The 13,232-nt window shown below is 37.1% G+C and overlaps 1 protein-coding gene across 14 annotated transcripts in view; it reads left to right on the top strand.

The window, feature by feature from the left end:
* The window catches only part of LOC116303978 (putative G protein-coupled receptor No18), a 54,338-nt gene extending 43,072 nt beyond the window's left edge, over positions 1-11,266 (top strand). For 8 of the 14 annotated variants that reach the window (XM_031713618.2, XM_031713619.2, XM_089034470.1 and 5 more), the window contains one exon: positions 9,055-11,266. In XM_031713618.2, coding sequence (XP_031569478.2) covers positions 9,142-10,368 — 1,227 coding nt within the window. In that variant the 5' untranslated portion in view covers positions 9,055-9,141 and the 3' untranslated portion in view covers positions 10,369-11,266. Of the gene's footprint in view, positions 1-556; positions 1,373-5,539; positions 5,626-5,967; positions 6,351-7,763; positions 8,822-8,887; positions 8,930-9,054 lie in introns of those variants that run through there. The other 6 variants (XM_031713617.2, XM_031713625.2, XM_031713627.2 and 3 more) reach the window with 5 other exon arrangements.
* The last annotated feature ends 1,966 nt before the right edge of the window (positions 11,267-13,232 follow it).

Raw genomic sequence — 13,232 nt, 5'->3', positions numbered from 1 at the left:
AAAACCTAATAAGCTAAATTCTGTCTCCATTTTCATCTGTGAGTTAGCCATGCCCTGACTTAGATCAGCCCAGAGGTTGTTTCAGGGTTCAATCTGTGAGTTAGCCATGCCCTGCTGACTTAGATCAGCCCAGAGGTTGTTTCAGGGTTCAATCTGTGAGTTAGCCATGCCCTAACTTAGATCAGCCCAGAGGTTATTTCAGGGTTCAATCTGTGAGTTAGCCATGCCCTGACTTAGATCAGCCCTGAGGTTATTTCAGGGTTCAATCTGTGAGTTAGCCGTGCCCTGGCTTAGATCAGCCCAGAGGTTGTTTCAGGGTTCGATCTGTGAGTTAGCCGTGCCTTGACTTAGATCAGCCCAGAGGTTGTTTCAGGGTTCTATCTGTGAGTTAGCCATGCCCTGACTTAGATCAGCCCAGAGGTTGTTTCATCAGGATTCGACAAAATTGGATTGACGTTTTTTTAAGAAATAGCCGTAAAAGTAACTACAAGACAATATCATCACCAGCATAATCCCAATTTTCTCTCTTTCCCTATCAATTTTCAACGATATTTAGGAACACCGTGCTGGAAACGTCACGTGCGTCCAGTTTTCATTCATTCATCGTCTCCAATGGTTTCTAAGACGTTTATTCACCCGGCACCAATTCTAAATCCAAGTCAAAGTAAGCCGTCTCATTATATTTAGTTAATTGATTCATGGTCTACAGAAACCGGCCGAAGTAGGCGCTCAAAGGCTGATTATTTAGATCAACCATCATCGTTTGAGCTTCCTGACATGAAAAGGAACTGACAGTAGGGAGTCTTGTTCAATCACTGGAAGCCAGGCAAGTCGTTGGTAAAGTAAATCAAAAGATTTTTCGACTCAAGCTGAGATTGTTTATAGATACTCTGTGAACGTTTGCACGAATCTTACTAGAGTGATATTTTATATAACCCGTGAAAAGATAGTACGCATAATAGTAAGTAGATAGACTCTAAACCCGGTTTTCTTTTCTTATTTATTTTATCAACTAGTACTAATAAATAGTCATTTTTCTTTCACGGGTTAAATAAAAGTCCTCTATCAATGCCCTCCACCACAGTCTTAGAAACTAAGTTCTATCTTATAGCGTAAATAGCATTAGGAATTTATATTACTGAATGTGTGAATTCCTATCGTGATTTTTTGGTAATTTATCAATGTGTTCCTTCAACGCTCGTACGAATTTTCCCGCGAAATATATGACTGGGGATTGAGGTTAACGCACGCGTATGTTCGACTTAACAAATGATTCAATGGTCGGTGCAACTGTGTGATAACCGTGTGTGATAAATTTTGATTTCAATCAAGTTTCTTTAATGAAATATCCTCGGTTTTGTATTCAAAGTTAGTTAATATTTCTTTTCAAGAACCGTACACATTTTTTTTCAGCTGTTTTTTTCTTGTATTCATTTTTTAAATTATTTTTCAAAGCGTATTATATTTTATTCTGTTTGTACGTTCCGATCAATAGCTTTTAGGTTACCTTGACTTCAAAATAACCTGGGGACACGATTGATTGTTTTTTGGATTCGTTTGCCTTTTCCAGGAAGTTTCCTGGCCAAATTGAAAAACATTCCAGTCATTAAAATGAAGAGGTATTCACTTCACATTTTCAAAGCCCCCGCCGTTGTATAGATTTCGTTTATAGAATAGATAGGTTTGCCTATACACTATATTGATAGAAAATTTTGCGGCTTCTTTGCCTTTTCCAGGAAATTTTCTGGCCAAATTGAAAACAGTCCATGCGGGGAGCATTTTAAAAGCTCCCTGTGTAAAGAATATTAATAGAATACATTATTTTGCCTATACTGTTTTGGTAGGAAATTTTGCGGCCTCTTTGACTTTTCCAGGAAATTTCCTGGTCAAATTGAAAAACATTCCATGCGGTCATCGAAATGAAGAAGCATTCACTTTCCTTATTTTCAAGAATCCCCGCGTAGAGTTGATTAATATAGATCATAAGTTTGCCTATGTACTGTTTAGGACATCTTGCGGCTTCTTTTCCTTTTCCTTGTTTTTATATGAAAGCTAATTTGGTTGAGGAAACAAACAATTTTACTTAATTGTAAAACAGTTTATGCAGTCATTAAAGTGAAGAGGTACTCACTCCTAATTTTCATTTTTAAAGCTCCCTGTGTAAAGATCATTAATAGAATGCATAAGTTAAGTTTGCCTATACTGTTTTGGTAAGAAAATTTTGCGACTTCTTTGGCCGTTCCAGGAAATTTCCTGGTCAAATTGAAAAATATTCCAGTCATCAAAATGAAGATGCGTTCACTTTCCTTATTTTCAAAGCCCCCTGTGTGGATTTGATTAATGGAATAGATGGGCCTGAATAGATAGGTTAGCTTATGAATCGTTTAGGAAATTTTGCGGCTTGTTTGCCTTTTCCAGGAAATTTCCTGGCCAAATTGAAAAAAATTCCAGTCATCAAAATGAATATGCGTTCACTTTCCTTATATTTTCAAAGCCCCCTGTGTGGATTTGATTAATGGAATAGATAAGTTAGCTTATGAAGTGTTTAAAGGGACTCTGAGGTGCCAGTTACATCATAGCTTAAAATGTACATCAAACCTTTTTGATTTTGAAAATCGAAATGAAAATTCCATGAAATGCGTTTTTTGGGGTGATATCGTCCGTCAAAGTTGCGAAATGACTTAAGCTGGGCTCCCTGTGGAATATCGCGGATTTGATGGCTTGGGATGAATGAGGTGTGATGACGTCAGATAGTGGAACATGTTGGATAGCTGGAGCTGAATCAACCAAATTTCGCTATGGAAGTATGGCTGTTCTTTATCAATTTGAGCCGGAAATTGCTTGAGGAGAAGAATATAATACACCCGATGAAAGTGTGAGCGAGGACAGTGAGCTAGAAGAAGTGGCGAACGAGGAAAGGCTTCTAGGAATCGATGTGGTGTACGTGTCAGCAACTTCATCTTCACTTCCATCTTCTTTAAAGCCAGTATCTTCCTCATACATTCAGGGAAGGTAGATCTTTAATATCTTAGATACCACACATGCTGATCTTTTTGCTAAGATAACCGTGCATTCACCATGTAATTATAAATTGGCGATATCAGAACTAGCACAACGCAGAGGGCTGAAAAAGCATTTCAGCGAAATGAATATGCATTGAACGTATACGTATATGAAAAAGAAAATACCGAAAAAAGCTCACTTATTTGGAATATAAGAACGTAATAGAAAATACTTTTAAAAACTCACTTATTTGTAATATTTGTTCAATTTGGAATGAGCCTTCTCTGTCATGAAGAGAAACTATTAAATGCAGTCCTAAGCACATCTCGGTTCAGACACAATAGTCGTGATGCATGTCATGTCTAATAATTACGTTGAGTTTAACATCAGAAAATATTGAAATCTTAAGTGAAATAAAATGTTTCATTTACCTCATAATCTTTTACCTAATAAGCTCATTTAACAACATAAACACATATCAGCTAGCTGTTTTCATCACGACACATTGTTGACTTTAAGATCGATTCCTAGAAGCCTTTCCTCGTTCGCCACTTCTTCTAGCTCACTGTCCTCGCTCACACTTTCATCGGGTGTATTATATTCTTCTCCTCAAGCAATTTCCGGCTCAAATTGATAAAGAACAGCCATACTTCCATAGCGAAATTTGGTTGATTCAGCTCCAGCTATCCAACATGTTCCACTATCTGACGTCATCACAGCCCAGGCATCCCAAGCCATCAAATCCGCGATATTCCACAGGGAGCCCAGCTTAAGTCATTTCGCAACTTTGACGGACGATATCACCCCAAAAAACGCATTTCATGGAATTTTCATTTCGATTTTCAAAATCAACAAGGTTTGATGTACATTTTAAGCTATGATGTGTCTGGCACCTCAGAGTCCCTTTAAGGAATTTTGCGGCTTCTTTGCCTTTTCCAGGAAATTTCCTGGCCAAATTGAAAACTATTCCAGTCATCCGTATCCCGTTCCAGGATATTTCCTGGCTAAAAAGAAAAACATTTAAAAGCCAATTGTAATCTTGTCATTAGTCCTTCGAGAGCATATCTTAGAGATTCTGTGCAGTATCACCGATCAATAGACCTTGAGGCTAATCCCGTGTAAATGGATCTGTAGTCTAGTAACACAGCGTCGTATTACGAAGAAAAAAGGTCTATTTGCGAGAAAAGAGATAAGATTATTCGAAAAGTGCAAAGAGTAATATCGAAATACGTGTTGGTATTTGACTGGGGATTAACATCAAAGTGACTTGCTTGGAATTAAGGATTAACGACAGTACTATCTTGCTTCCTGTGATCAAAACTATACCATATCTGTACACTGATATACGCGAAGTGTTAATCTGTGTATTCAATGATCGAGGTAGATAAACAATAGTGAAACTCTCTTACTCTGTTCACGAAAAAAAGATTCTTCACCAAACGAAGATAAATAAAATTGAACTATAGGTTCATTCAGTGTGAACCTGAGACCTCTCCCACCTCTATAGAGAAACAAGACTTGAAACAACCTTAAATCTTGGCGAAGGGTAGAGGCAATCAAATCCCCACCCCTCCCCACTTGATTGGAAATTTAATGGAGGATTAGATATATTGGCGAAGAATGCTATTTATTTTGCACTCTCCCCTCCCTTACTATTTTTTACTAGGGCGAAGAATTCTTTCATGAAAAGAAAATAGAGTTACGCAATGGTCTATAGCTAACCGCTATTCTTCACTGTTTAGATATTGAAAATGCCTTTTGGAATTGAGATATACTGATCTATAATTGCAAGTATATGAACATTGAATTGGCTTACTTCCAACCATTAACTTACAATTTTACAAAAAACAAACTACTTTCTCAGTCTACAAAACACAATTCTTGGAGTCATATTTTGTGGCCTTCCTCGTGTTTCAGCCAAGGGATTTTGTAAAATGTCTGCTATATCACTCTAAAACGCACTGGCAAAACGCGAATTTCGAACTGCCATCTTGTTTCAACATTATCCCGAGTTTTGGAGGGGAATATCGTCCAATATTTCGAGATATGAATGAACCAATGAGAACACGCCATCTATGTAGGTTCCCGCGTTAGTATATCCTTAACTTCGACTACATAAATAATAGTACGTCCGTTTGTGAGGTATACTTTCCTTGGTGAAACTTTCACTCACCCCCTCCCCCTTAGTGGTGATTTTAACTATGAGGACGACTGGGGCAAAGATCCCTCACCCTCCCCTCCCCACGTCTTACTAGGACTGAAAGATAAGCAAGAGGTTTTTCGGTGTCAGTAATTATCAAATCACTAATAGTATACCACTTATGCTCACTTCTTGCTAATGTCCAGAGGAAGGAGTCTTCGTATACAATTGGCAATTAAAATCACGCCTAAAGCTACAGTACAATGACCTCCGCTCCATCTAAGTTAGTTTATATTTCGAGCCTTTAGTCCCTTTAGGCAAGCATTTAGTTCTAACTTTAACCTAATGTCTTGCTGATTTTCTAGTCACTAAAATACTCGTATATTCGTTCCATAGAATACCTTATTGGGAAGCACGGGTGGCGTAGCGGTAGAGCGCTCGCCTCATGTGACCATGTTCGATTCTCGGACTCGGTGTCGTATGTGAGTAGAGTTTTAAGTTTTCTATCCTGTGCCTGAATTCAAGGATCTTTTTCCTGTTTTTCTGATTTTCCCTTTTCGCAAAAACCAAGTTCTAAATGCCAATTCAATTACTGAACACTTTCTGTTAATTCTATCCCGCGTTTTGATGTCTTTAGTTTCTCCTGACTATTTACTTAGTTTTCTTACCCCCTCCCCCCTCTCCTTCCCCTCCCCCCTGCAGAAACACACTTTAGATGTACGCAGATTAGTTCACATTAGTCTTAGCTTCTGAATTTTCAGTTTTTTCGATGAATTCGAAACCCTCTTATTTCCCGCCATTTTTTTGGTCATGCGCATTACGTGTTTTCTCCGCGCTCGCAAGTCTAATCTGAAACACAGGTAGCTCAAACGTTCAAAACTTCAAATCATCAAAACTCTTAAAAATAAAACTCCTGATTAATTATACTCAAAATAACGACGCGACATGTCTTTTACGTGAGTTTTCTTGACCATACGATATTCTGCCATTGAAGAAAATTGACTTCCACAGTCACTTTGCGTTCCAATCAAAAGATTTCCGGCTAAGCTTGTACAATCCGCTTAGCTCATTTAACATCAATTTTTGATAAATGCGTCATCCGTTTGCCTGGCGCAAAACAAATGTTGTACTAAAACAGCGTCTCTCCAACACCATGTGTCTGTTGTGGTTGCGTAGCATATACAATATAAGTGTTTTCTGCGCTAAGGTACGTAGTGACTAAGCAAAGAATTGAAAAATGCGTCATCCGTTTCCCAGTCGCAATAAAAATCGAACAACAAAGCTGTAAGCTGTTCAAATTTTATATCTTGTAAATCTCTTAGCAAGATTTTGAACGGTTTTTCTCATACATTGGCCTTGTTCGTATTTCTTTTTCAAGCAAGCCTAGTGTGAACTTGACTAGGGAATATAAGATTAAGCAAACAGCAGTCATATTAGACCCGGGGATAGAATTATTTATATAGATATCAATTTGTGTGTACGTGTTTGTTTGTATATTTTGGCTTAACAATATTGGTTCATTGTTAAATTGAATTTGGTCGTAGCATAGAAAAAACCAGAACTCAATATTCTACCGCCTTTGTTCAAAGAAAACACCGCTGATATAATAGAAAAGATCAAACAATAGAACCCGTAATTTTACGACTAGTTCCTTTGATAAGTATATAAACAATGAAAGTGCTCGATATCATCTTAAAGCATATGTAAACAAAAAATTGTAGGAGAAAAAACAATTTCAAATTTACGATGAATATACTAATGATTTCGCAAACGGCTCTCTCTAGAATTTATGGTATACGAAGCGTTCTTTCTTCTTCCGATGAAGTATGACTTCCATAACAATTTAGTAGATAATTTTTTTGGGCAAAGCTTAGGCATTGAAATGGCTTTGTTTTTTCCATAGCAATTTAGCAGACTTTTTTTTGGCAAAGCTTAGGCATTGAAATGGCTTTGTTCGGAAGTTATTTCTTACATTAGTAAGTTTTAGATAGACATTTCTTCTTCTCGCAAGGAGCGAACATGATCATGTTTGTATCGTTTTCCAGTAATTCACTTTACTTTACCTCTTGCTAACCTCACCAAAAAACATTATTCTTGGAAATATATGCTTGCAATTTTTTTATTCCTTTTCGAATTCACCAATTTTTAAAAACATTTCGCGGGTCAACTGACGTTTCACGTTCGCTGTAAATGAAATCCTAAACCCCTCTTTCTATAAATATAATATGCTCTACTCGATATGGCTTATGATAGAGGATAGATTATAATGATTCCCTCAGCAATTTATGGTATGCTAAACCACCTACGCGGTCAGTTGTCCTGGACTCAGTGAAATTAAACACATCTAAATGAATTCCTTCAACGTATCATAACGATGAAACCATATATTATGTTTTTAATAAATTGGCTTTCCATGGCTTTGACGCTAGTATATAATGATGGTGGCCTTTCCTTCGGCAAAAAGTAAATTATATCCAAAGATTTTTTTATGATATAGTATGACTCAGCATTACATCAAAATGGCTTTTTGAAGCAATTTCTCAGAAAAAGATTTCTCTTGCGATCGCATCGAATACTTTTTTAGATTTATGACTCAAAATTAGAATGGCTTCCGTCGATCAAAGTACGAAACATTATGGAATTTCAAATAGTATTACCGATTTTTTCCCTCGATATACCCAAAATACAATTTTCATTTTTTTTCTCTGAAGCTTATCATCAGTGATGCGCATCAATGGACGAGCGGACGCTTCACTGCGTTGATAACTCTTTCCTATCAAAGCGTGCTTTTTAAGCTACCAAATAACTTGACAGTGATCCAGATTTTAACAGTTATTTTACCTCTTGGGTCTCTTGGTAGAGGGTTGTCAATGAGCTTGCTTGAGAAACCAAAGGTCTTTTGTTTTAAAAATATATACGCGAAAGAAGAAAACCAATACGATAAATGTGGTAAAACTACATTTGTGAGTTATTGAAATAAGGTGATAAATTTGAACATAATCAATGATTATGGATTGGGTGTGAGATTAAATGAAAAGTACGACCAAGCTCATTTGAATTGACCAAAGCAAATGTAGGCTATCAGACAATGACCAAAAAATCCAAAATAATTAAACCAAATCAGTGACCTTCAAAAAATTATTGTCGTACCGCAGGAGAAAAAACTTTAAGTAAATTAGATGTACAATTTTCAAAACAAGTTAATACCATAGCATGTCAGATTTGTCTTGAAAGACTTGGAATTGTACATGTTTTTTTATAATTCTGCATGAACCAATGCGACGCAATTTACGCTTTTTCTTTGTTTGCTTATCCAATGAACATCATTGATGAGACTTCATTAACCATTCACTAATAATGAACACAACAAAAAGAAAACTTTGCGAATTCCGTGTTTTCGTAATCATATCTTGCCCAACCAGCATAGCTTTTACACCTAAAAATGTCCCTCAATTATACTTAGAGAGTGGAAGATCATTGCACATGACGTAAAATAGCTTTCATGGAGCTCGAGTCGAGAAGCTTGGATTTCCCTAGAGAATTCATAGAAAATATTTCTGGAAACAAAGGCGTATGGTATAGAATTAAGTCAATATCATGAAAACCTGGGCTATGGAAGGCCATTAATTTGACTGTGAAAATTCTCCCAATATTCAAAAACGTACACATTTGTCTTTGGTAAGTTAGGAGCAAATATTTTAAATCTAAGGTAAATCCATTGAACTTATATTCTATCGATTTAATTACCGATGCTTTAAGCGGTGTTACTTTATCGACAAACACTAAGTAATCTCAGTTCGCTTTGAGATGTGATTTTTCACAGTTGTAAAATTGAATCAGTACTTCCAGACAAGCTTCAAACATAAATCAATTTTCTAACGCGGTTTGTTTATTTTTTATTTTTTTTCCAGTAAGACTTGAAGTATAACTGGTCATCTACTACATATAAGGATCAACTTTTCCAGGATCTTTTGATCTTGCCAGCGCGGGCATTAACAATGTTTTCTCTCAACAACACCACTAATATATCACTTCCTACAAGTGCAAGTACAAGCGAAGAACTAGCGGCCACAACCATAGCTTCTGCAAGCTTCCTGGTATTGGTAATGCTTCTGACAATCTTCGGTAATTCGCTCGTCTGTTTTAGCGTGGTTTCCTACTATCGTTTGCGCAGTCCAACAAACTACTTCGTCGTTTCTTTAGCCGTGTCTGACTTCTTGGTAGGAGTAGTAATACTTCCTTTCCGGCTAACTCAAACGTTGAATAGCAACATATGGCCTCTAAGTCTAGGCCGAGAAGGGTGTCAGTTTTGGATCTGGATGGACATACTCTGTAGTGGTGCGTCTATCGTCAACCTGGCTGGCATAAGTATTGATAGACTTCTGGCCATCAAACGGCCCTTAAAGTATCGAGAAGAGATGACAAGCAAAAGGGCTTACCTGGCTATTCTATTTGTGTGGATCTATGCGTTTCTTGCAGCGTGTTTGTTATTCGTCGATTGGGGACAAGATACCATTGCGTATCAACCCCAGTGTGGTATGAAGGCCAAGATTTACATCACAATCGTATCGTTTGCCTGCTTTTTCTGCCCATTATTAATCGTCGTCGTGTGCTATGGACTTGTGCTCCACGTTGCCATACGTCATGCGCTACAACTTCAACGCGAGAAGGATTCCATCGCCGTGAGTTTTTCTTTGGAACCAAATGGAAATAAAAAAGACGAGGACGAGCACTCAGAGGAAAACACCCCGTATTTGAGCTTAAAGGATGCTGAAATAAATGGCTCAAAAGATGGAACCAAGGGGAATACTTATATAAGACGGTCCAAATCTACCGCATCGACATTCAACGTTATGAAGCAAATTAAAGCAACAAAGACGCTGGCTATCGTCGTGGGAGTCTTTATCCTGTGTTGGTTTCCATTTTTCGTTATTTATCTTACTTTTCAATACTGCGGGAATGATTGTTTTGACGCGAGACTCTCAGAACAAGCTAAGACTGCTATCTTGAACATATTTGTCTATGTTCTACCCGTGAGTAATTCTGCTGCAAATCCTATTATTTATTCGTGTTTTAACCAGGAGTTCAGGCAAGCTTTCTTGAAAATCTTTTACAAGATGGTTGGGAAGAAATACAAACCAAAGCCTTTGTCATGGGAAAAAAAGCTATATGTCTACTGCTTGAGGAGAGAAGGATATAAAAACGAAAGAAACTCAATGAAATGAGAATTGCCAAAATGAGGGTTAAGGATATTGCTGACAAGAACAAGACCAAAACTTTCATTTTTTTTTTTTTTTGGTTTAACCAGAACTAGTGTTGTATAAAGAATATATAATCTTCAGTCTACTAACTCATTTATTAAATGATTTAGCTTGCCCCTATAAGAAACTAAACTCTCTTTCTGCTTCTGATCATAGTAAAACGTTATGCAAACAACTAAAGGCTTTCTCTTGAATTTGAAAGCTTAGCTTGGAAATTATCCAGAGATTAGGATGTGTGCTTTTCAACAAATCCTAGCTTAAGTTGAAATATTTTTTTGTGTGTGTGCTTGGCGCGCGTACAAAACGAAACTCGACTTGGCGGGAAAAAGATCTAGAGTTTAGTAATTCTTGATTTAGATTATCCCGGTTCCAAAGCGAAGCTTTAGAATATAACAAGCACATTTTACGAATATAATAATGAAGAATAAAGGAAAAATACCTATTAACTTTGCAGCCTAGAAAGAAATTTTGATGTTATAAAAATCATAAAATCAGACCATTTCATCAAGTCCGCTTTTTTTTGGCTCGTTTTGATTGCAAACAAATGCGCTGTAAAAAAAGTAACTTCACTTCGACAACGAAAACGCTCGGTATGGGGTGCACTCTTTGTTTCTGTGGTATGCATGTTTGTTTACAGTTAATACCTTAGACAAAGCACCAAAACTGTTAAGTTAATGTGACAAAATCTTGAGAAGAATTTTCTCGGTAATCGGGTCGAAAATATCAACATTATCTAAGTAAAAATCTCCTTAGAAATAACCCGCTTAAATAACTGCCAGCAGCAAAGCAATTAAACGATTCTCCCAGACTAGACAAATAATAATAATCTGTAAAATAACAATAAACAATTGTTATTAGTTTGGTTAATTGTTAATGTGCTTACTTTCGTCGCATTGAGGAATAAGTCCATTAGGTTTAATGTTATTAACAGCAGTTCTAACCAATCGAAATCAAAATTACTTCAAACTCCAAAACTTTTAAAAGCGAATACGAATCGCATATGTGGTAGAGAGATTTTAAGAATTTTTGATAAAAATAATTCCCCCCAAAAAATTTGGCGAAATTTTCAATATCATGAATTTCTAAGCGTTTTAACTCCTTCACGACTGAGTGGAGTTTGACAATGCTAGATTAAGCTATTTCATTATAGATGAAGTTGAAAGTATCCGTAAATGGACTAAGGTCAGACTTATTTATCAATGGGGCTGTCTAATAGCGTGCACTTAGACGGCTTCTCTGTATCGAGCCCCATTTACACAGGCGATTTCTGCTGCGATGTTTGTGGCAATTTTCGGAAATATGAAATCTTTTGTCTCATCCTTCAAAAGAGACGTTCGTCTAGGAAAATCTTGGTATCCTGAAAAAAACTTTACAAGTAAATTATTTACCATTATTTATTATGGACAAAATCGCAAAAAAATAAAAAAAAATAAATTGCTAGTGTAAACGGGGCTTTAGTTCGCTTATGTGAAGCAATTGATGGGATAAAGACTCTTGACGTTAGTGAAAACGTCTATTTAACTTTAAAAATTATTCACATTGATTTTGAGAAAACGTTATGTGAGAAGAAAAGACATGCACTAAGAGCACTTGTCCATTCTACGTTGACCAGCTTTGTCTTGTATAGTGGATTTTCGTGTACACGCATGGGAAGAAAGTTGTTGCTTAGCGACGGCATGACATATTAGTCCCATAATGACCTGGTAAAGTAGACTCCGAAAATATATGACTTGAAATCAGGAAACAAAGGAACCGCTTTCTTTTTTCACGCGCTTAGTAGATTCTTAATCAAAAGCGTATTTTTTATAGGTTTCACGTCGAAGTCGATCACAAAAAAAGTTTTAAATTGTAAATTCATATTACGTCGATCAGATTGCAGGAAGTATTTGCTCAGGGACTTGAGCCAGAACGAGCTCTTGTTGTAGCCTTCGATGCCAAATCGAATTGGAATTTATAAGTTTATATTTGTGGAGGGAGGAAAACCCAGGAAACAGGAGAAAAACCCTCGAAGCACAGGAGAGAATCAACAAACAACTCTACTCACATACGACACCGAGTCCGGGACATCGAACCAAGGTCACATTGATGAGAGGCGCAGCGACACTAGAGAAAAACGTTTGCGCATGCGTGCACTTCAGCACGTTTTCTAAGAATTTTGAAGAGTTTGAGTGAGAAAATAAATGTTGGTTTTCTCCAAGTATACAAAAAAGTTCGAGAGTATACTTTTGTCAGACCAAGATACTGTATTAACAAACACAATATGAAAGAATTAGCCTTAAGTTTCAAGTATGGACACTAAGTTTTGGCATTTTGTGAAGTCCAATTTATCAGGCATGTTTGAAAGTCAAATTTACTTATGTTTTGACTAATTTGCATACGGATTCAGGGCATGCGCAGACGTTTTTCACTCGTGTCACGCGCAGCGCATTAGCAGCGCACACCATCCCATGTGATTCCCACGCACAACGGTAACCACCTGATTGGTTAACGCGGTGCGTGCGCAAAGCATGAGTGGACAAAATAACCGGCCCTAAGCATTTTTTGGAGCTTGAAAGAACGAAGCAAACATGGCGGTAAAGTTTTTCTTCCTTTCCATATTTCTGCTTCTTGTAGGCGCGTGTATATATTTTAGTCAAAAGAAATCAGAAAAATACCCAAAAGTTGGGTTACAGTAGCCTGAGATTGAGCAAAACAGCTAAGCGCGCTGTGACTGGCTGAAACAAAATTCACCGCTCAGCTGGTATGCTCTCGCATCTTCCTCTCAAAACCCGCATCGAATTTTTACTGTGGTTGCCTAGTTGCGGCATACGAGTAAATGAAAAACTTTG

This window comes from Actinia tenebrosa, unplaced genomic scaffold (genome assembly GCF_029948245.1).
Source record: "Actinia tenebrosa isolate PJP-AT-01 unplaced genomic scaffold, QUT_ActTen_1.0 PGA_scaffold2__45_contigs__length_23673736, whole genome shotgun sequence".
In the NCBI taxonomy this organism is placed as follows: Eukaryota; Metazoa; Cnidaria; class Anthozoa; order Actiniaria; family Actiniidae; genus Actinia; species Actinia tenebrosa.
This window is presented reverse-complemented; position numbering and strand designations above follow the sequence as displayed.